This window comes from Eucyclogobius newberryi, unplaced genomic scaffold (genome assembly GCF_026437365.1).
Source record: "Eucyclogobius newberryi isolate DKJ021-1_F unplaced genomic scaffold, fEucNew1.0.hap1 SCAF_15, whole genome shotgun sequence".
NCBI classification, from domain to species: domain Eukaryota; kingdom Metazoa; phylum Chordata; class Actinopteri; order Gobiiformes; family Gobiidae; genus Eucyclogobius; species Eucyclogobius newberryi.
In genome coordinates, this window is record NW_027315779.1 from 18,093,102 (window position 1) to 18,118,522 (window position 25,421).

Consider the following 25,421-nt stretch of genomic DNA (forward strand, 5'->3'; position numbering starts at 1 on the left):
AACAAACAAAATCCAGTTTATTAAATTTAAATTTAGCTAAAAAAAGCAACCATCTCTAAATGGAGACGTAGTGACTGATGTTGTAGGATATCCCTCAAGGATCCTGAGCTTTGAGAGCAATTGGGAGAATTAATATTTTGAAAGAGCCGCTTTAAAGGTCATGGTAATGGTCTGACCTCGCAGATCCTCCTGGATGTAACCTCAGCATGTTAGAGCCATCTCCGCTGCACACATAAGAATCAATAGCATCAACATCAATATCTATACGCTTGTGGGTCGCATTTGCCTTTTTCCACTTTCACACTTAGATGCACACTGGAATTGACTCATTCACACACAAATGCGCTTATATAGAGGTGGTTTGCAGGTTTCCAACTAGTTAAAATAAGTCTTTAAAATGCACCATATTGTGCATCATCCCCTTTGCCATTTGCCTCAGTCTCATCTTTCTTCTTCATTTGTCTGCTATATTAGAGATACATAGATATTCAGTTCAGGAAGCACACCATCAAAAACTGATTTCCCATCTGAACGTTTTCATCCAAAAGCCCCAAACATGCATACGTTGATTAAATTACAGGTCCAATAATAGCTAGGGTGTAACGGTTCAGAACAATGCTTGAAATAGTAATACATGTTGATTTGAAGCTGTATGTATTGTGTAGAAATAGAGCTGTGCATGTATTAGACCGAGGATAAGACTCAATGGGCTTTAGCAATAAGAGATCATTCCCAAGACATCATTTTAGCCACAATTTTTTGTCTTTGTATTTTTAAAAGGCTGTATAATGATCTACTTTACATCTAATCACCAACAAAAGAGAACAAGATGCAATCAATGTATCATTTGTGCACATATGGTTATTATAAATACATATATAAAACATGTCTGTCTTATAGTCTTCTATACATTAGAGGATTTTTTTGTCAGATTTTAAGCCCGATTTGCCTCGCCATAAATGTTTAGAGGTTGTGACCCGAGCAGCGATTGTTTGTCGTGGCACAACTCACGTCAGTGTGATTCTCTTACGACTATTTGTTGAGTCGCACCTTGTAAACCTCAAATGGTGAGTTTCCAACAACTTTACTGCAGCCAGTCAATGCAGCCAGACAGTTGTAGGCTCCGTCGCCTTGTGATGACACTTTGAGTTTTTTTCTGTAACTGTAACAGGCCTAAACCTCAGTGTGTGAGACGCTTAAGCTCTCCTCCGCTTGAAGCAAATCTCTCCCGAAATCGGCCTGTGTGTGTTGTGGCTGTGCTTCATGTGAGAGTGAGACAGAATTGTTGCGAAATGACTGTGGTGTGAAAACTTCAGACACGTGAAATGGCTGTAAAAGTGTCTCAAATGTGCAAAATATCATCCGCTCTTTTTGTAGCATTGTTTTTCTATAAACTATACACTCGATAGTCAACGTTAGCATATCTTTAAAACACTATTCGCACTCTAGCATCCTTTGAATTTATGGCACCTCTATATCTATACTTTTTAACATGCAAAACATAAGGTGGTTATTATCGGACATTTGACTGGTGTGCATTTCTGAACTATTAAACCCTTTCCACAAGAAATAAACCTTAGATATTGCACGGAGACGTTGAAATCGGAGATTCATTTTTTCCTATTGGAAGCTGCTGGCCAAAGTAAACACAAGTTATTCATTAGAATACCAGCCCATTAATGGCAACAATCACTAGAGTTCAATTCACCCACACAAAGTATATACATGGATTTATTTTAGAAACCACTGTACTTTGCTTGCATTAGCATCACCAAGTATGACCACTAATGGTGCGTTTCAATTCGCACTTTCATATTGATGGTAGAAACTTTTTCTCCTTATGTTTCTTTTGGGAATCGATAAGGCCAAAAGTTTGAAAATTACAGTCTACATGAAAAGAATAAATCCAAGAACTGCCGTGCACTCTGTCTACCCCTGCTGTGGTGTGCTGCGGTGCTTCTTTTTCAAATGAGTTGAGGTCAGCGTGTGCCAATGCAGTACTTTGTGAAGTGCCGGAGAAAGATGCCCCCGGTTAATCGCGCTGTAAAAAAAGGAAAAAGGTGCAGCTCAAAGAAAGAGTCAGGAGTTGGTGGGCAAATCAATATGCAGTTTGGTCTTTGACATCTTCAATCTTTAGTGAAACATTGCAGGTTTCAGAAATGGTATGAGGAGATGCAGAGAGATAAAAGGGAGATTCAGACAACCAGATCTCATATTTTTCTCTGTGAATAACTGATGTGATGCCGGCTGTCTTGTTTTGTTCCCTTTCACGAGATTGGTATCAAATATTTTCAAGCCAAATTGGAATCTTCAGCCAAGCATTTTTGGATGGGATGGAAACAAATACAAAATAAATGATTGGCTTTGCGACAGCTTAATTACCTGCAGATGATTGTTATTAATATGTAGGATACAATCTAAGCCATGTCAGAACAATTTGATTATTGTCCAAGTGGTATGGCATAGCTGCAGGTTTTTTCTACTTGACAAGCTGGTGATTAGTTTGTACTTTAGTTATGAGGTTTCATAATAGACACTGTTACCAAAATTGTTCTCATTGTTAATTATTTGCAATAGTTGGTGACAAATGCTTATTCCTGTCGGTTAATATGTAATGGTTATGATTATGACGTGAAAATTAGGCTGGGGTTTATTTTTCTACTTTTTTTGATCAGTTAACTAGTCAATCAATTATTTTTATTTGTTTCTGAAGATGTTTAAGATGCATTTAAATTGGATAAAAATATATTTTTTTAAAAACATGGATGGATAGAGAATATTTCTGAAGAAAGTGTTAAATCAAGTGGTAAAAAATTGCAAATTGATTCATATCCACGGAACTATTTAGCTGTGTCATATCAACTGTGCAGTTGGAAACAAAGAACCATATTGCTGTTTTTGTGTATCCTAAATGTGACTGCTCAACCAGCAATCCTTTTGGAACAAGGAAACAATACAACAAAAAAACAAACCGACATTCTGTTTGATGACTGTCACGCGTCACATTCAGTCCAGAGCCAAACTGTTTTGTTCAATCTGGGCTTTAATCAGGACAATTATGTCAACAACAATATCCCCCGAGTTTCTTGCCAAAAGGGGTTATCTACAATAGCAGGTTGACAGGAGTCCAATCAAAAGCTGTGCATATAGATAAACAGTTAAAACACTGCCAGAGGAACAACACAGATACAAGATATTGGCACTCACAAGAGACATAGGGTTTGGTGAATCATGGACAATTCTGTGTAGAGAGGTGGGAAGTTTATTTCTGAAGTTATAACAATTCAGTCATTTTGCTGTTTAATACCCCACTATCCACTCTGAGACGCTTTTCCATGATTTTGTTTAGAATTTATGTTGACATGTTGGTTTTTCAATGTTAAAAAGGACATTTAAATCATAGAATAGACCATCTTTAGGGGGGGATATCTCCATTTGCATGTATTTATAAGTCCAAGGGCACTTCAGCATATTGCATTACAGTAAGTATGGCATTGGGACACTGAATGGTACTAATCCCTAATGCATGTAGTGCTCTCATCTGGCCCAGCGATGCGTTCGGCAAGGTTAAGTGCAACCTCATCCTCAGCAGCTCCAGCACAGGTAATGAACAATCCCAACAGAGTCTGCTTTAATTTATGCAGCTCTGCCCTATAATCGTCTATGACTAGATGTATCCTACTATTAATGTCTTTGTGGTACTATTAGACTTAATTCAGGACAGATTTCTTTCCAGAGCTGCGGCCTCTCATTCTGCTTCTTCCACACAAAGCTTGTTATTAGGAGTGGGACCAGCGGTGGAGGGCTTCATGCAAGCCTGTTTTATGATTTTTAGGGATGTGGTGTTGTAAGCAGATGCACGCTCTTAGAGGAAGCAGAGGGAGCTGTGAAGTGTAAAAAGGCTTTGTAGATGAGTTTAGTGCCCTGGGCCAACTTGAGCTCCCTTCACAGTTTGACAGTCAGAACACATCTGGGCGGCCTGCACCAGGAGCACAATTAAAGACCAAAAACAAATGTAGGTCATGTAGACGTGAACCGTTAGTGGGCAATGACACAGCATGACGCCAATATAATATTAAAGTATTGATTTGCTAAGCAAGAAGTTGTATTTCTGGCTGGTTAGGCAGAAATATGTACAAAACAGTACTTGCCTCCACATCAAAAGAAGCGTTCTCATTCATTTTAAGATTGAAACTGGACATAGTCTACATCTTTTCCTCAAGTCATTTTTTGGCTCTATCCTGAAGACAGTTTGTTCATATAAAAGCATCACATTGCTATTTTCAAATGTAGCTTGTCCCTAAGGGATGATACCATAAAGAATGAAAAGAAACAAAGCAAAAAGTCTGTCCTTTAGATTCGCACAAGTGGCACTGGCTCTTGTTATTTTTATGTAGTAAAAACTTGAATGTGGTTCCTGGTCCACTTGACTTTGTGTGAATAGTTTATGTGTCTGGCTGACTACTTTGGCTTGACCAAATGGTGCTTCAGGCTTCCTGTTTTAGACACACGGGGGCCATAAACCAAACTGCTTGTTAGCACCTTTGTGTGTGCTCCTTGTGCTTTGGTCGTTTTGGGGCTGAGGCACAAATATTTCCCCAAGTTATGCCATACTGAAGGATAATAATGCATTCAATTCCCAATGTAGCAGTGCAGACCAGTGGGTTCTATTTGTCTAGTTCCATCATTCAGTTGATGCTATTTTTTTCCCTATAGTTTCTAAAATGTACAATGGACCCTAGTTCTCTCATGAACATAATTCATATTAACAAAAGTTAAAGTCTTTCTATCCTCAAGAACCCCATATCAAGGATAAACCCCATATCCCATTAATGCTGATGTAAATGTTAAATGTAAATGTTCAGAGCCCAGTCTCACGGGTGGCACACAGCCGTATGCAGAGGCGCTCAGCCACACAATCTCCGCTGCATGCAGATTCTGGCACTCTTTATACATTCTCACTCTAAACTCTGTCAGCAAGAAAGGCTTTTGGCTCCCAGGCCCCTAAGGCTAAATCCTCCCAGTAGACAGTCATGGCAGGACTCTACTGTATACACAATCAAGGCTTTTTGTATTAATGGTAATGGTATGGACATAGTGTGAATGGCTTCTTGTTGAGAACATCCAAAACGACATGAAGCCAAAGTCATAAACTATGAAGGATGTTTACAAAGACTTCTAACTGATGAAAAGGTGTGGAATTCTTTACACAGAAACTAAACATATTTCATCACAGAGCAGCTGTTACACTAACCTTGGAAAAAAGGTATTTGCGCTCCTTGTACCAACAAATCACCTCTGTACCACTTTAGCGCTGCTTTATTTGCACTAAGTTTATCTTTCAAGCTGTGGCTGAGCGATAATCAATGGCCTATACAGCCTCTTTACTTTCCAGTGAGCATTTAATGGAGTGCGGATAAGCCTCTGAGATGGACTGCAGGTCTTTCCACACCGTTGTGCTCCGGAGGTGTTTCTCATCACAAATACACCAGATAAGCTCTTTGCTGTCGTCCCAGGCAGCTTCTTACCTGCACTGCTCTATAGGAAACATACTGTACCTGTGGCCAAATATATGTCCATGTAGCAGATCTGTCAACATTACATTTGGGGATTAAGTGGGAACATGGGCTGTACGATACATATTATGTATGTTCATGATTGTGGCTCATTCTGAAATTGTATCTATTTAATTCGGCCTTTCCCAACTGCCTTTTCTTTGGGGTTCAAACTATAGAGCCGGGCTAATGTGGGCACATGCCGATTTTTAATATTGAGGGGATTGGAATAAATATTTGCTTTTGATCTCCTAAAAAGCTTATATGTATTTGTAATAATGTTAATGTGGTCATTCCGTAATCTAGTCATTGCATTTTAGAGAGTCCAAGATTTAAATATACGAAGGCCTATAAATCCATGTGTGATATTTGCAGATATTTCTCGTTTGTGCCTTTGGTTACATTGACAAGGCACTGTTCCACAAAGAATATGGCAGAATTATATGGCAGATTTTTACATGTGAGCATTTGTGCTGTACTGTATTCCTGCAAATGAAACAAGCTGACGCTGCTTGAAAATCCCTATTTTCAATTTGATACATTCATTATAATCAAATTGTGGCACTATATGCACTGTATCACTGGCAGCCTGATGGATTTATTCTACACTTATGTGTCCCGGTGACCTAGTTGGCTCAGATGTTTATCATGTACCAGCAATGTTCTGGTTCAAGTTTACCCCAAAGCGCTTTTTCCTTGTTACCTTCTCACTGAGCATTTAACAGATGGCAAGTCAGAGAGTGAATTTTTAAAAATAATCATTCTGAAAGCATCCAGCTCCCAGTGGGATGTTTGAGAAGAAAGGCAGACATGATATTTTTTAAGAATCCCTTTTACCGTTTATTGCAGGAAAGCTAAAATAAATAGTAGCTAGCGCACACTTCTCCCTCAAGCAGTGCAGCGTATTTTCTTGTCAAGAATTAAAAAAAATTAACACTTTGAAACACTGGCTTTGGATTTGTTTTGTATTCTCACGGTGCAAACCTTACTTTCACCCAGCGCCAATCTTCCTGTGAACATCTGGGAGCTTGGGGTGTTATCACGTCCACGACCTTGACTTTCCTCTCCAGATACCGCAGCAGCATTGTGCACAGTGTCCGCACATGGGTGGTATGGGAGATTGAATAGGCTGATTCACGGGATTGTAACCGCAGATTGACATTCATTTTCATCAGATAAAATAATCACGCTCTAACTCTGCAATATTAGAAAGTATTAGGTTTGTTGAGACACCTTTCGGAAGGCCACACACAGGCAAAGCAACGCGCTGGCATTCCTTCCGTCTCCACATACTTTGGTGAATGACAGTGTTCAGTGTTCCACTTAATTGTGGTTTATACTGGCTGGGGAAGAATGCCTGGCATTTATTGGCTCCTTGTTTTACTTTACAAATGAATGAGTGGTTGGGTGAATTCTTTGTCTGTGTTTGGGAGACGTCTCCAAGAGATGAGTTCTTGAAATTCTGTTTAATAAATAGCTATAATGGATTTGCACCAGTTTAAAATGATACTATACTGGTATTAGTACTAAAATTCAAGTTTGGCAGGTGCTGGTGATAGTAGGTACTGTACTTTTGATTTGAATTGCCTATTCAATTACCATCATTGTTGACTTCTCTTGAAAATTAAGCTTGATATAATATAAACATAACTAAAATATTATTATTATTATACATTGAACTTTGCTAGCTGTTTAGCAATAGCACCAGCAATTCACCCTTTCAGTAATTTCATGATAGCTTTTACTATATTTGACTACATCTGTTATTTGTTGTTGTCATGACAACAGCAACCACAAACACAAAGATGTTAAGATATTCCGATGTCTTTGAACTCTTCAGTTGCAGACCTGTGCGTGACAACACGTTTATTAAAAGTCTAGATCTTATGTCTCTCATTTTAGCCGTACATTTCAAGCATTATGTTAGTTAACCTTATTCAAACTTACTTGAAAACAGACCACTTGAAGTCACTTTTAAGTTATATTTCATTAAACTCATGTCTGTTTGTGCTAAATTTAGATAATTCAATGTGCTTAAAATACTAGAAGTCATGCAAAGTACAGAATGCGGACTCTGGGATAATTGGCACGCGAGTTCATGACAGCCTTGAATCTGTAAAGTAGATCTAGGATGGAAATGCTGACAGTTGTCTACTAAATTTAAACTCTGACACAAGAGTCACAACAGCCATTTGCTGTTAAGTTTGGTTTTGTCCTAAATGTGAAGCAATCATTGCTAAATCTGCTCAGGTTTAAAATATGACTATAAATTTGGATGACGTTGGTAACTTAAAGAGAGAAAATAAATAGAAGATTGTGTTTTACTGGGTTACCATGAAAATCCCCAGGCCTTTTCTGACATGGGAGACCACTGGTTAGCTCGTCCACCAATCCGAAGTATGGAGTATGGATTTATGCTCTAACCAGTGTATATGTTTTTGTGTCCTAAGGCAAGATACGTCACCCCCCGTGTCTATTAATGTATGATCTGAGTGATTTTTTATGATTTTTTTTTTAGTTTTGATGAGTTTTGGACCCTTATTTTCACTCTGTTTGCCAACCCATTTGCCGTTGATTTGCCCATGGAAGGTTGTCTGTTCAAACATGTGGTGTCATTTCACTCACTAGGGCAACGCTTTGAACTGCGAAGCCTGTGGAAATCCCTGTCTCACCATTAAAAGTGTGGACTTTGATCCGCAGTCTAGCCCACGGGTCACTAAAAAAAGACAACTAAATGTCTTTTACAGGCACAAACAAAGGGATTTTTAACAAGACATTGCGATTCTGTTTATTGCACTCAGTTAAGCCCGGCTCCAAAATCGACATGCCTTTATTGTGTGGGCTGTACGATTCTGCTGCAAACGGGCAATGGCTCTTGAGTACAGGTAATCCTGTGGTTCCACAGGGGCAGATTATGTTTCCAATGCAAAAGCAATGGCTGGTGGACTAGCAAATCGACTGACGATGGACATCACAGTACTCTGGTACTCACAAGATATGCTCATTCTTTCAGGCAAGGCTTAGATGTGTAAAACAAGACTTATAGGCTTATAATTTGCTGGTGTTTGGGGGGCAAGAGTGAAGCAACAGAATTTTAAACATGTGCAGATGTTTTAGTACGCAGACAAATTTGTGATTGTATGGTGTGGCTGGGTGAATTCAGATGTAGGACTTGAGGCTGTTGGCAATAAGCCAAAACCCATTATTTCTACTTTTTAAGTTTAAATGTGTTTTGATAGTAATTATCAAGCACTGAATGCTATTTTGGTTGTCTTATTAAAGTAATGGGCAATTTAGGCTCATGTATGGAAAGTATTAATATTGAAAATCTAATTGTGAAAACTGTTAGTTAGGCAGGCATCTACATAGGGGGACTATTTGTTTTAAGCAGTTTCATGGTATCTCCAGCACAGTTTAAAAACACATACACTGTAGACTTTAGCCATTATACTATACAAGGATTGGATTTTCTATTGGTTGCTCATAGCATAATATGTGGGTGTAAATTATTTCAGTTTCATTGCCAGACTTTCTTGTTGCTTTTCTTTCTTTCTGCTCATTTCTCCCGGGAACCACAGTTATAATTTTCAAATCTGCCTGCTTTAATCAACATGACAAAAATACAAAAAACGTAAGCTTTTCTCTGAGTTCCCTCCTCTTCTTCTCCTAGATCTTCATAAGGCAGCAGCAGCACAGTCTTTGGGATGACTGACGGGACAAAAAAAGCACATTTGTGGGGGCACAGGTGTTACCAATGACCTGTGGTGTGCCCGGGTGTAGTCCATTGTGGATCCACGAGCATGTTTCTGCATACTTATTGTACACTGGCTGCTGGGCCTTTGCAGATAAACCAGCGGTCTTGTGGGGGCCCACTTGTGGCGGTTCGATATTGCCTTGCCGTAATGCCAGGGAGCTTAGGGAGCTGCGTGCACCCTTAGGCACCAGCCCAACACAATTAAGAACAAGGAAAGGAAGCATGTGTGGAAGAAACCAAGGCCCAATAAGGAATGTGGCTACTCTGTTTGTTTTGTGGTATGTTTGAATGTCTAGACAATGTGTAAATTCAGTGTGAAATGGAATATTTATGATTTTGGCTACAGGGCAGCCCCGAGCCCTCTTCCATGTGTTTGTCTTGTTTATTTTAAACTCTTGCTTCATTCAGACAGGTGTGTCCTTGATTAATATTAAATTGTATTTTTGCTTGTTTTCAGGGCTAATTTCTTACAATACAGCAAATACAAACATGGGCTGTTAGTTCTGTTCAGCAATTAGTTATATCAGCTGTAGAAAGGCTATATTCCCCCTAATTATAGTAGACTTTACAATAAAACAATATTCAAATATATACACAATATTACTATTCATTATACTACTAAAACGAGAGATAGCACATGCAGCTTTTAACAGTTATAATATACAGAATATTTTATTTACTGATATTACTTATATAGCTTGTTTTAGACTTGTTTACTATTATTCAACAGACTTAAGACAGAAAACACTGGGGAAATGATGCAATGTGCAGAAAGAGGTCTGGGTCTAAAGACGGGCCCTAGATAACAAATAATTAATAATAGACTGGGCAATGTACCAAATCACATATTGTACATTATAATGTCATTGCAAAATGTATTTCATATTGTGATAAAAAATAAAATAAAATTGGATAATATTTTCTGTCCTAATGACTAAAAAAGCTATTATACTTACATGTTTGTGCTTAGTTCTTAGTTCTTATTTCTAATTTTTAAACCATATACCTTTTAACTTTTAATTGAAACCCTAGAAGTCAACCCTTAGTCATTCTAATTCTGCACTCAAAAGCCTGGCAGCAATGTGGACTGGTCTCTGCAGAGGAAACAAAGCCGGCACATTAGAATAAATATAATGTTAACAGTGGTGCGATGGGCGGGCTTATCTCAGCTGCCCACAACCCGTTAATATAGAGCTGTCGGATAGAAAATGCTAATGTCAGCATACTTTTCATATTGATAAAGCTCACATTCAGCAATGTGTATTGTTCTTGTCTTCTGGAGGAATAGCATGGGGGTGGGCCTGTAAATGCACCCATTATTGTAAATGTTTCTTAATCTGATGAAGAATATAAAGCAGTTAAAAAGGCTAACCATAACACTAGCAGTGGATTAAATTTGCTGCTCTTCATTGGGTGCTCTGAGGTGTTATCAACCTGTGTAAACATGTGTCTGAGCGGGATTTATTGGTTGCAGAGGGGAGCGGAGGAGCTCATCATTCACTCACACATGGGTGATTATTTGCTTTACGGGGGCCATTGGCACGTTAAAGCAGGGTTCGACTCAAGGCGAGGCAAGATAGTGTTTGCAGCGACCTAAAAGTACACAAAAGTGACATTCTCCCGCTCCCACTGCAATAAAATGGAGGTAAAAGGAGGCTGCATACCTAATGTTAATGCCGTGTTCCTTTGATAGACTCCCAGAGACTGCTGGGCTTGAAGTTTTATGGCAGGTTTAGGCTAATGTTAACACTGCAGGAGGAGAGTGGGCGCGGGTGTGAAATGGTAAAATTGAAATGGTAATATTATTTTCCTAATTATTATTTAATTAGGGTTATTTACAAAGTCTGTGTTAACATGAGTTTGAAGTGGGTGTGAAACTTTAACTTTAACTGTAAGTTAATCAGTAAAAAACTGAAATAGTACGACATTGCGTTTTACATCTGTCAATCACAGGCTATGAACTTCATCAACATGGTGTATTTTAAGAAATCTTTTCAGAAATACAAAAATCCCTGTGCTATTGATGCCTGTGTGACCGCATCATTCAGTGCATTGACCCTATCTTGCAATATCAAAACTTGACACAGAAATGTCTGCTTTAAAAGCACTGTACACATAACCTTGCTCATGTCAGATTGACCTGTGCCTCAGTCTGAATTTAGTTATTTTCAATCTAGGAAGGCTCTCGCCGAAAGCCGTCGGGACTTTAAAAAAATACTGGTCGAAGCCTCACAAGAAACAGAAAATATAAACAGTGTTAAATCCCGTGCTCATCCACAAATGTAGAAGTACTATTGTGTGTAAGTTTTTTAAAAAACAGAATAGTCTGTATTTCTCCTAAAATAGGCCAAAGTACGACCGTCGGCTCCGCCATGTTTGTTTCGGTTCAGGTTGTTTTGACTTCCACCCAAACCACAATGCTGGTCTGTGATTGGTTCCAGTCCCCCATGTGGGCCCTAAATGACATGTGATTGGCCCATTAAACCAATGTGCAGACTGCAAATGAATCAGCCGGAGTCAAACCAGATGGATTCTCAAGAGATTGTGAACTCACAAAAATCACCAGAATTCATCTTGCTGCCAAGGTTATTGTACAGTCATGGTATCTTTATAGTGGTTCCAAACTCCAGAGTCTGATCATCAAAGTCATATTTTTTATATTTAAATTTACATTTGAATTAATGGATTGTTGATAATGAATTATGGGAACATACACATCACAATTGTTGTTTATTTGGCTGAAGTAATTGCTTGTAAGTAATCATTTTTCATCATGTAGTGTATTTGTGCGGTCCGCAGATGTAGATCAATATGTCATTGTATCGAGGAAAAAACCTCTTTGCTGCTGTATTAAATCCATAGCCTAAAGTATACCAGCTTTATCTTATACTGGAGGGACCAAAGAGAAAACACGTCTTTCAGCTTTAACTTGTCTAGATGTGTGTTTGTGCAGGTTTGGGGTTTGAAACATGATGTAAGGAGCCTATACAGTGGGGACATTAGACGTATGGATCTCATTAGTGGCTTGCTTTGTCCATGGCTTCTGCTGTGCTTTGGGGACTCCCACTGTTTCTGCAAGGGCACTAGAAAGATTGACATCTCATCAGTGGATCAGAGATTAAAGGTGATGGTGGGATTGTTAGTGAATGTCGGGCTGGAAATATTGATTTTTATCACTATAGCTCCGGTAATGATCTCATATACTGTGGGTGTCTATAAATGGCTAACTACAGAAGTGAAAAAGGGAAAATATTTTGGTTATAGCTCATTTAGAGGACTCTCAGGTCAGATCAATACTACTGTAGAGCTTCTCACAACACTTTGTGTAAAGATTTTGCTGCTTGAAACATTCTAAGGATCATAAGAACTGGCCATTATTTCATTCTCTGTCACTATAGAGTAGATAAGAATGTAGTGCCATTTTTCAACCTCTAAGATGTGACAAAAAATCCGTTGGAAAGACTTTAAACTATAAGATTAATATGGCAAATGTATGGAGCAAATTCCTAAGAATGTATGTATTCTAATCGTCGACATCAGTATGGATTTTTCTTTATAAGACAGTGAATTATAAAGGCCCATCTGTGATTATGACATCTTCAAGTTCTATTGTTTAAAGAACAAATACAGATCATAATGAGTTGTTGTGATTGTTATTGTTGGCTTGTTAACATTTTTATTATAGTAAAACAGAACCAACAATATGTAATTGTTCAGAAAATTGGCAACAGCTTTTGACTTGACTGGATTAGGAGTTTCTCTCTCAAATCATCATGGTCACAAAAACAACTATTTCTGAGGAAATGTTTTACCACAATAGCACACCATGTCCAAAGCCCTCTTAGGTGGGGATGACATTATTCTAGCTACATTGTTAGACAGATCATGGGACCCAATTTCATCCCTAATTACTCTGTTGTAATTCCCTTCTTTGAATAGCAACAATTGTGTCAGCAGTAGATGTTTTCTTATGTCATGTTGGCGTTGCAATAACCATAAAGGCTCTCTCTGTTTTGTTTGTGGCAGGTTCTCGTCTGCGACAGGAAGACTCCCCCCCTCGCATCGTGGAGCACCCCTCTGACCTGATTGTGTCCAAAGGGGAACCAGCCACCCTAAACTGTAAGGCAGAGGGACGCCCCACGCCCACGGTGGAATGGTACAAAGACGGGGAGCGCGTGGAGACCGACCGGGAGAATCCGCGCTCACATCGAATGCTGCTGCCCAGTGGCTCGCTCTTCTTCCTCCGCATCGTCCACGGCCGACGCAGCAAACCTGACGATGGGGTCTACGTCTGTGTGGCACGCAACTACCTGGGCCAGGCCATCAGCCACAACGCCTCCCTGGAAGTAGCAAGTAAGTGGTTCTGTGTTTGCATCCGTCACCAAATAAATGAGTTCTCTTCCTCTATGCTTACGTTTGTCCACTTCTTGATTCATACCATTGAGGCGTTCACTTTTGCTTGTCATGTTTCAAACAAATCTATTATTACGCCACAATCCTTATTTGAACACAGAAAAAAAAACTGAAATTGTAGTGTTATGAAGAAGCATCATTCAAAGTCGAGCTACTATGAAGTAAAGATTTGAGTGTGCAGTCCATGCTTTCTTTAACATGATCTTGTGCTGAATGAAGTTGTAAACTTGCATCTTACTTTATGTACTCATTTTGTCATTCTACACTGGACAGAATTGAGATAATCACTTTGAGCTGATTCCTAAATCTCTTCGACTACTTTTGGCAAGGTGATAATAGCAGGATTTTTACATCTTCCTTCAAAGAAAGTAAGCTGCTTTCTTAAATAGAACTGTCTTATTAAAATACATATTTGCTCAAAATATCTTTTCACTGTGTAATGTCTCAAAGCAAGCATCAAATCCTGGCGCCCTGGTGGATTTATTTTCTTTTTTAATGAAAGCTATCTTGGTCTTTGTTATCGTCCGCTCATGCATGAGTGAGTTCAATCGTCTTCGAACCCGCCCGCTCCACTGATATGAAACCTAATATGTAAATATGGATGCCAGCTTTATTTTGCTACTTTCTTTCCAATTACAGTTGAAAGGTCATTTTTATGGTGAAGAGACAGGTGGGGATTGAGTGAGCGAGTCCACCTGTCAAAAGGCAGCAGCTGTGTGTCCCTATAATCCCAGGCTTTAACATGAGGAGTGCGTTCTGAACAGGTGACAGAGCCGACTCGCTGAATCAGGGACGTTGTAAGTGTCAAGTATGTGGGGTTTCTGGTCTGTTATCTTATTTAAGATGGAGTTAATGTCAAATCTAATTAACACATACCATTTACTAACCCTAATCAGAAAATGTAGGTTGTAAGTTGTTGGCCTGTCATGACTTCCATGATACTGGTTTGATACCAAAAGTTATTATTGAAACAAAAGTTATTATTTTTTTCCTTTTCAACACTAAATAATTATACTTTTAGTGTGTTCTTATTACTAGTTCTGATATAGCTCAAGACCATTCTAAAACTATACTCTATAGGTCCAGCTAGTTTTAGTACAGATTAGTGTCTGGCACTAACAACTGTCTGACAACCCAACTTGCGAGCGTAATATTAAGAATTATATTCACACCCAGGTTTCCAAAGTTTAATATATGATGAGGTTCATTTGTGCATCTGTTTGCACACATTGCTGTTCATTCTGTATAATTCTATGTATATCGGAAAATAAATATCGCAATTGTCGTTTTGGAAATATGCTAAATTATGATAATTATGATCCTAAGAACCTATTTTAAAAAAGCTCCAAAAACTCCGGATTAGATTTGCAGTAAAATGTGATATTTCTACACTTTTGTGCTTAATTTTACAGTCAAAAAATATGTGTTCTAACTCTTATTTTCAATGTGTATATTGAAGTAGGTGTAAAATCTATGCTTTAGAGGTTTTTAGTGCTAAACAGTGCAAAAAAACTGTTGAACTGTCCTATTTTACTCTGTTCTTGGCGACAACACATATATTGTGCACGTGAACATAGTGGGTTCTTTCCCAGTGCAGGTCGAAGTGTGCCAACAACAATCCTAGTGTTGGATAAGACTGATGGAATAGCACCTTGAAAGAAGCAGACGTGGGGCAGAAGCCAAAGGTCATGACCCTTGTCCGTCAAATAGAGTCTGTACCGACGGCGTGGTAATTCATTCGAGTCGTACTAGTCCAAATCGTTGGGAAACTAGAGAGGAGTGAAGAATGCGCTGCAGTAAGGAAGTGTGTGTGACAAAGGTTAACAACCATAGTCATTTCCTAATACTCCGCACAGCTCCCCATCTATTACTGCCGATCTGCTCAGCTTAGTCAGCGCATATGGCCCTCTGTATCCCATGGGCAGATATTTTGCAAGGGTTTTAGAATAATAATTCCCCCTGTAGTATCTATTTTCACCTTTTGAATCCTAATGAAAGACATGGTCAAACGGGATATAGGGATAATGCCGGATCAGCAGAGCTCATAGTTGGGAGAAGTCATACCCCCCGAGGAGGAGGGGTGATATAATGTTCAGAGTTCATAAAATGTACTGCCTGGTTTAAGGTCGAGCTGGAAAACAGAGCACAGACTTGTTGGACTTGTCCGGATGAGTTATGTCCAGCCAGCTTTATCCTTTCGAGGTCAGAGGGCTCATGGGTCATCCCGCGGCTGGAGAGTAACCTAGCCCCTCCCCTCTGCAGTTAGGTCAGGGGCGTGCTGGGGAAGCTAGGGAGTGTTAAAAGGAGGCTTGACCCTCCCCTGTCAATACGCAGATGAGACAGATCATTTGTCAGGTCTTGTTGATGTTTGATTTGTTCATGTTTTGGTCTTTGGTATGCTGTTGTAGTTGATAGTTTTGCAGTATTGAACTTTTGAACCTAACTTTACTAGGATTCCAAGTGATAAACATTCTCTTCATGTTTGTAAAATCCTTCTCCTAGAACATCTAAAATATACTGTTTATGCAAGATCCACTTTATGGTTTATTGAATGAATTGGCGTCCAGCTGTTAGCAAATTATTTTCCAAGTAGACAACTCTATATCTTGTACTCATCCTAAATAAGCTGTGATAGACTCTCTAAAACAAATAGATGTGTTTTGATCTAGTCACAGCAAGAAAAGGTGATGCATCATTGGCTTTGGTTCAGATGTGGTCAAAATCTCTCACCGGTGAAAGATGACACTTGTAAAGAGCAACAGGCTGTTGAAAACAGTTTTACTATAGCTGTAATGTAGTTTGCAAATCTTGTTTACACGGCCGTCCAGCCCCATATGAAACTTTATATGCCTGTGTCAATGCCCCTTCTATCAGCATTTTGGGTTGTTTGGTTTTGGTCAGAAAAAATCTAAACGTATTGGTCATATTTCCATTTTAACGCAATTTGAATGCAATCAAAAGACCGTATAGTTTCTGCAATGTTTGATTGAATTCTATCATTGTAAAATTAACACCATTCTGTCTGCAGAGCCTTAGAGTTTAATGGACTTACTGGACTGAAACCATGAAACCATGGCAATGCAGCCTACACTGTGCAACTTATGATTACTAATTTAGATCTGCAGACATAAAGTTTTGCCACCACTAATTAATTACTCTTAAGCACTTAATCACCAAATGTCTGCAGCGTGACAAGGGCATGGCATAATTGTGGGGCTACATCCTTAATGCTGTATGAGCATTGTATTAAACATTGTACTACAAGTGATGCATTTCTAATCAAGTAATTTGCCTCAGTTTTCATGTCTCAATTGACTTTTGTACTCTACACACTGAAATGCAGAAATGACAAATGAGTAATAAAATAATGACTTGTCAATGAATCTTGTCACTTTACATGAATTGAGGACTTCATTAAAAGAAAGCATAAAAGACACTCTGGAACAAGCACAATGTATTTGATCCCTTATCAGCCGCACCAGACAAAGCCTCATTTGGAAATTAATTATGTCTTAAGCCTTCATTCCATTCACATAATTAAAAAAAAATGTGCCACCTTTTAATGCAGGTATGAATAATTCGATGTAAGTATTGGAGAAGTGACGGCTGAGAATTGCTACGGTGCAGCAGTGACTGATATGAGCTCATGGCCGCTGGGGGGGAAATGACAGACATAGAAGGAAAAAAAAGTACAGAGCTGAGGAACTGTCTATCCTTCAAGGCACTGAAACATGTTTGGAGAAAATAGAGGTGACATGCTCCAGACACTGACGGATATAGCGTGTTCTGATGCCTGAAGCGTGTCCACGGGGTTTCGATCCTCAACACTCCACATAAGTCCACAAGCGCACGGCCGTGTGGTGGACTGGCATTGAAGGAGACGAAACGGCCACGGCGACGAGAAAGGATGTATAACTTAGTTCCTTTCCAATAAATGTCACTGAAGACACTCAGCATATTTTTCCTGCCTGCAGGGACCCTAGAGGACCCTGGGAAATGAACATATGTCCTATTGACCCCAGCCACTTGATTCAATCACGAAGAGCTTTATTGAGGTGAAGGGAAAGTCACAGCCCATGTACTCCAAAGGTTATTGGACAGCGGACATGTTTTTAGGTCCTGTAAAGAGAAGCTGCATGGAATATATTCTTAAACTAATTGTACATTGCCATTTGCTGGAGGAGGAGCGTGGCTGGTGGCTTCTGGAGGTTAAGCCATAAAGCCGTGGTGATGAATTAATAAGCCGGCGGGAATGACAGCTGTACAGTGAAGACATGTAACAAGTTCCACAAGCTTTATGGGAATGGAAAACAGATTTGGAGGCATCCATCACGTTAAGTCAATTACTTAGCATGTGTCCAAGTAAGTTTGATTCATCTGCTGGGAACACCGCCCTGACCCTGGACAAGCAGACTTAGTAAACACTACTCAACATGTATCCCTCTGGCAAAATTCACATTAACTAAAATCTGAGCAGGCTAATTATGTCCTGCAGACATGAGAAATCCCTCGCTGAAACACAACATTAGGTGTGCTAATGTTGTGTCTTCACTTGAATATTCATATTTTACAAGTATTGACAACGTTTTGTCGTTATTTAACGAGTGGCAAATGGAGAAGTGGATGAATGTCTCAAAATAATAATCATTTAAGTTGGCCATAATTTTGAGAAAAAGACAAACTACAGTTTTAGATAAATAGTAGTGATTTTACATTCTGGCAATAACTTGAACTTTTGTTCTGTTCAGGAGACCAATCTGGAGCATTCAGCTTGTCATCTGCCAATTTTCATGTGAATTCAGAATGGCAGTCACTTGTTGAAAATCTAACACTGAAGCTTGGATAGAATAGACTTTTGTCACAGTAAAGTGTTTGCTGCAGACCACAGCACCTACACATGCATTTGATTATTTGATTATTTGATAAAACATGATTTTAAACAGCTACTTCTAACATTTTACGCTTACGATTCAGTTGATCAAATAGTGTTATCAGTGTTATATTATTTTATTTTGTTGAATCAATGGAATGCATTTGCCTACATTAAAAAGAAGAACCACAAACAATATCCCACCATCTTCAGTAATATCCAGCTCACCTCTTTGTTTTGTCTTCTTGTTATTATTTCAGAGATATCAGATCTGCTCCTCATTGTTCGGGCTCATGCTGATGGTATGAATGCATTACCATGATAGATAAGTTCTCCCTCTGAAGTGGATCGTGGGATGCGCACGGCTCGCTCCAGTCGGCTGATTGACAGGTGGAGGTGGGACCCCTGCTCTCTCCCCATGTCCGCTCCTCTTTGATTGTAATCTCACGCTGGATGACGAGCCAGCGCAGTGGGCATAGCGAGCGCAGGGGCCACTTCGCTCTCTCTCTTTCTCCTGGGTCAGATTTCCTCTCTCTGCCTGAACCCTTATATTAACTAATGGCTGCTCACATCAATTGGCTGTCATCGTGCACTGACAGCACCGCGTCTGCAGCCACTATGGAAGAACGCAATGGGGGGACGTCTAAGTGAAGCAGAGATTCACTACGTCTTGGGAAATTTGTCATCTCCCCTTTGTGGAGAGTGGGGCTGATTTTGATTTGATAGACAAACATAGTAAGTGCTGCTCATCTCCAGCCACAATGTGAGATACCGTGTTCGTTTTCAATTGTAGGTGACAGTTTGAACGTTTGCTCGGATTTTTTTCCCCCTGGTTCCTACTCCCGCATTTGGCTTCCATGTTTGATCTGTCTGTAGTTTACATAAAGTGTATACAGTAATTGGTTTACGTGGATGAAAGCAGCGTTGGTGGCCCAAGCTTTTAGGGTCCTATATTCATGGGTTTGAGCCTCTTGTTTATAGGCAGCATTTCAACAAGGACATTAGACCTTTCAAAAGATCGAGAAAAAACATGGCTTATTTTTCATCACTCTGAACCCCTTGGATAAGCAGAATATAACACAAGACACTCAGTACTTTATAAAGATTCCTTATGTCTTGGAATGGCCACTAAATATTGCAGAACTGGATAAGGCTGTATTTTATATCTAATATTTTGCCGACACGCCCTCTTGTATACCTGGACAGGAAGTATACTGCCTGTCCAAAAAAAAGCTGCTCCTTGGATTCAATTAAGCAAATACAGTAAGTCCGAGCGTCCTACTGGATAACTGCTGCATGTGATGATCTTTCATATGCAACACGGGGTTTAAACCCAACTGATGCAATGAGTGGCAGCTCATTTCTGAAACAGCAATGTGGAAATACAAATCCTGTGGTCATTGAAAAGATGTCAGTGTTTGAGAAGGATCAAATCATTAGCATCAAACAAAGGAGAAGCAGAAACTAATGTACTACAGATCTGAACCCCAGTGAGAGCGTTTGAGCTGGAGAAGGCTTTGTGCAGTGGTCACTCTCTCATCATCAATACAAGATCAACTGCTGAAAAAGAATGCAACACTGGATGGAAATAAATCAATTAATAATGCAGACACTTATTTAAACTATGCCAATGAGTGTGTGCCTTTTTTTTCAGTGGCAACTTTTTGAAACAGTGTTTAATCCAAGTATAAAACAGCATTGTCCAATTAAACAACTAAGCATTTAAGAGAGTACAGCCCTTTTCACATACCTGCACACCTACCTATTTCTTATTATATGGTTATGGTAAAACAAAATGATGCTGATATCAAAATACATTGTCGAGCAATGCACTTAGTTTTGCTTGTTTGTTATAGTTTGCTAAATGCCTCTTTGACCTTTGAACTTATCCGACTGCTTTCAGTAGTTTGACTAAATCCAGCTGTTGTATCTAGATGTGATTTTTAAGACATTCTTCCTCCTCCATTATGACTAAAACGTTAACATGCTAATTCAAAACTTCCATTACTGTCTGATTGTGAAAACACAGCATGTAAACGTTTGAACACTTTTCTTTTCCCTTTTGTCTTTCACTGTTTCCTTGCTCGTCTTTCTCCCGCTCGGCCTCCACGGTTCAAATCAGTCAGTGACTAAGTATCACACTCTGAGGACAGCTGCGCCGTGTTTACAGTCTGGAGACTTTTGGCCGAGTATTGTCTAAACAATTTCACTCGCTATATTCCCCAAGGCTCAACATTTCCAAGTGCCAGTTTTGCACCCGAGTGTCAAGACGAGCGGGGAAGAAAAAAAGGTTTGTTTGGCTTGTAACGGTGAAGGAAGAGGGAGGGGGGGTTGGTGACAAAGACCATATGACTCCTGGCTGCGCTGCAATGTTGTCAAAATGTAAAGCGCTTTGCCTGTTGTGTGGTTCTGTGTGAGTATGCGAGTATGTCAAACACACACTGAACATGAATGCATTGACCTAAACAATTGTGACAGCTCCTTAAACCACTGCGTTCCATTCACTGGCGTTTATTAAAAGGTACGTTAACGTATTTTGCGTATTCCGTGTATTTCGTCTCCCCTAGGATTATTTATGTGCAATAAATTTGTACAGCAGTCCAATCAAACATTTTGGTCATTAGAAACTGCGCTACATGCTGTTGATTTCTATTATTAACTAAAGGAATAAATGACATTTTCCAAAACATTCATCGGGAATAATTGCTTTGAATAATAACCTCTGACCCTGTCCAATATGTTCCTTCTCCGGTAGCTTTTCAACCATAACTGAAGCCATCATATTATGCTCAAAAATACCCCCAATTAATCAACACAGCTTTTCTTTGGCAAGGCTAGTTTTTGCTTATTATAAGGTTGAATTTTTTCCAATTTCTGCACAGCGTGAATGTTGGATTTTACAGTCAATTATACTGTCATTATTTTAATAGAAAGAAAACAAATGAATATGATTTTCATGCATACAGATATTAAAGGCAGCAGCATTATGTCATATACAGGAAAGACTTAAGTATTATTTTCACCGCTATTATGATAAGTCATTAAAACCACAATTTTCCCTGTGGCTTTTGTCCCCTATTCTCTGTGGCCAATATTTTCTTTTCGTTTTTCTTTGGGGATCAAGTTGCTGACAGATATTTTGTCCAAATGGGAGAGGAATAATCTGCGCCGGCAAAAACATGCCTGTCAGTCGAAGATAATTTAGCTGGCTTTATTTATACTTCACTGTCAGTTAGCATATGTTTTGTGTAGGTCTTCGTTTCACCTCTCATCAAGTGATGTTTGCTATCATTTTGAACGCTCATGAATTCCCCCTCGATAGTTGCCATAGAGACCGTGTTTGGCTTGGCCCGTTTCCCCTGACAGTGAATCATATCCCTGTTTTCCTGCTCAACTTGAGACCTGAAGGATTCCTTACAGCCACAGAGCGTTCAGATTTGATCCTTACTCAATAACAACCACAAACTTTGTACAGAATTTATTGACGTCATATGCATTTTATTCACTTAGCGTTTGCTTACTGTGACAAGAAGAGACGTTCTGGAGGGAATCATAATAAGCTTGGCTACGGATGTGTCTGAACAAGCTAAATTGAATTATATCTATCGCACAACATTAAGTCATTGCTCTGTGGTGACAAAAACTTGCAATGATACGCATATGTCACAATACTTCACTTGTCATTTTGTCAGTGTGGATTTATTAACGGCTTAGTGTACGGTTGAGTAATCTGGCTGTCAGAAAAGAGTCATAGTGGTGAATTTGGTGATTTAATAGCCCTAAACGTGATAAATTTTGCCATTCTTCATTGCAATGGTCAACGGCATCCACGTCTGTAGAGGTTAAAGGTCATAAGGGACAGGACAAACGTTTGAGCTGCCATTGTTGAGCTCCAGATACCAAACACAAATTCATTTTTAAAGCACTGGAAGCAATAACTTATTTTGACATGGCTGAATTAATGGTTAAATGGATTGTGGGTTTGGTTACGCCCAAAACACACTGCATCAACAAAAACACTGACGACTGAGTTCACTCCAATCTGCTGAACTAGATAACTGCTCGGTGACGAGGTAAAATGAGCCTGGTGAAGTGGTAAAGTAAAGCAAAAGTAGAAGTTTGTGTAACTAACAATACATAAATGAAAGAAGACCTCTGTTAGCGATTGTATTCGATTCTGTAGAGTCTGTTTGTCGTCCCTCTTCAGAGCTATAGTTTGGTTACAGTTGGCGTTCCATTCTGTCAGATATTATGTCACTTCCTTGGCAGTAATTTATTGAATTAAATATGACACTGAGAGTGGGAATAGTGGAAGTGGAAACAAATATGATCATCCTCCCAGATGTATGCACTGTAATTGTATTTTAATCATTCCATCTCCGCAGTTCATCATAACAAACTTTACAAACTGTGATTTCAGTTAATCATGTATCTGGAAAGGAAGTTCCCACCAACGACAGTGTAAGCAACACTTGGGAATACAGGCGGAAGAACACCAAAATTAAAAGTCATACTTAAATGAGTTTTGTGCCATTTTGTGGAATAATCAAGGGAAAACAATAACATCCCATAGAGAAAAGTCCTCACTAAACCTCCACCAGAATTAAATGGAAGATTCATCTTTAATAGTCACTAAGATTATATTCTGGCTTGATCATTCATGTGCCTTTGTTATTGTAGTTATAGCCAAATTTGCTTTAGAATAAATTGATATGTTCTGATTGAGTTTAAAATCAAGGGGTCATTATCCTTATTATATTCTAGCAATAGTAAATAAATAAAATTAAACCTAACAGGGGCAGATGAGAATAGTCTGTCTTTGTACACTATATTGCACATTGCACTATTTTTAGTTGCAATTAACCTACTGCATGTTATTAAGGGCAAAAGTGTTAAAGTCAGTTGTTAGTGAGACTTGCTGTTGTTAAGTCTATATGGCATGTACAATATTAAAAATTGTACAATGGAAACAGATGGTTATTCTAAGGTTAGACAAAAGGAGAACAATAATGCAAATCTGTATGGGAAGAATAAATCTATGTACAACTTTGTATACATAGCAGAAATTAAAAAGACAGTGCTCTATGACAAAGAGTCTCTTGGTTGCGTTTGCTGGTGCAAGCAGCTTAGAATCTGGTGTTGATGCAAAATCACTCTTCCAAAACTAAAAAATGTGCCGCCGTCTTGTCTAATAGGCTGCAGAAGTGCTGATTTATAACATGCATCGGGAATGTGGGGGGACAAAGAAAGAGAGAAGGGAGTGAGAAGCTGCTTCCTCAATGGAATAATGAGATGAACAATTCCACGGCCCTACTACCATCACTGTCAGCTCTGCCTCTCCTATTTTCTGCCTTTCCCCTCCTCCTCCTCCTCCTCTTGCTCTTCCTCACAGAGCATCTCTTCATCTGTGTCCTCTGGGAGTAGTCAGGAATGTGCAGACATGTTTGTGATGGAGCTGCTGTTGAGGCTGATTTGCCAAAGCTGCTCATTGAACGCTTTGATGACCACTGGTGTGTTTCACTGGCATAGACGTGTCACAAGCAAAGATGCTGGGGAGTGGTGAGCGCACACAGGCTGTAAACTAAACAAGGGTGTGTCTCTGCAGGTTTTTTTCACTTCAAAAGCCCAAGTAGATGATTTATTATTCATTACAAAAGGTGCTCTGATTGAAGTTGAAGAAAAATCTCTGTGTTTAAAATGGCTTATCTGTTGTTTGAAGGTGCTCAAGTAATCGATGTTCAAAAGGCCAATCTTGACTAACCGTGCTTTGTTATTCTTTAGATGTTAGGGAAAATGTACTTGAATTTAAACAGGGCTCAACAAATAGACAGTGATTAAATGCAAATAAAATATATATTCAGTGCCTTGCGTTTAGTTGCATGTACAAATCTACATTTTATCCCAAATATAGTTTTATTTTCCACAAAAACAACTCATAAACCCTTTCCAAACCTTCATTTGATATCACTTCAAAAATCTTTCTTCTCTCAATTAAGGTTTTTATTTCCAAAAAATGAAAATACCAGTTTTAAAGGTTTGTTTGCTTTTAGACAGAAAAATAACCTCAATAATAATAATAACAAGAATAATTTAGATCGTAAATATGCTATATAAATATTGCTATTGTAAGTTTTGCTTCTTTCTGGTCATTGCAGATGACAATAAGATCATACAGCTACTGAGACTATACAAGCTTTGTGGAGGGAGTGAGGGATTTATCAGGTGAAATGTTTTGTTGATTATCCTGAAACTCAAAAGCTCTTCGCAAAACATGTAATACATTTAGATTCTCCATTCAATCTTTCTTCAATTCCTATATCTAGATTACGAGCTGAATCTTTCTTCAATTGTTATGTCTAAATTAAGAGTTGAATCTTTTTTAATTCCTTATATCTAAGCTCCTTTCCTATGTCTAAATTAAGTTGCTGTCTGTTGTGTTTGCATGGTTTCTTTTCCCAACCGGCAGACCCTAGCAGCAATCAAAATGGCCTCAATTTTATTAGAAATGAGCCCGTAGTCTATCCACGACATTTGAAAATATACCAACACAATATCACTGTCTAAAATGAATGTTTGATTATTTAAAAAGTGCGACTTTGCCTGGCCTGCTTCATTTACTGTTGTTCTCTATGGAGCAGTTTCCCCCAGACCTCCCAAGGCTATTGCAGCAGATTTAACAAAGGAAGTCAAATACAGGCACCAAGATGAGCAGACCCGGAGCGGAGGGGGAGAATAAAACCCAGACGTGACGACAAAACTAAGAAGAGACGGCTGGAATAATTAAGAGTCACAGCAATAGAAGCTCTATCGTTTATTTACGTTCTTATAA

General features: G+C 39.0%; 2 protein-coding genes across 2 annotated transcripts in view; both read left to right on the top strand.

The window, feature by feature from the left end:
• LOC140360974 (seizure protein 6 homolog) overlaps positions 1-581 on the top strand; it is a 195,942-nt gene extending 195,361 nt beyond the window's left edge. The window contains exon 18 of the mRNA XM_072446514.1: positions 565-581. The gene's annotated coding sequence lies outside the window, so the exon portion shown is untranslated. The remainder of the gene's footprint in view (positions 1-564) is intronic.
• LOC140360973 (roundabout homolog 1-like) overlaps positions 1-25,421 on the top strand; it is an 89,853-nt gene that overhangs the window by 9,185 nt on the left and 55,247 nt on the right. Inside the window, exon 2 of the mRNA XM_072446510.1 lies at positions 13,336-13,662. Coding sequence (XP_072302611.1) covers positions 13,336-13,662 — 327 coding nt within the window. The remainder of the gene's footprint in view (positions 1-13,335; positions 13,663-25,421) is intronic.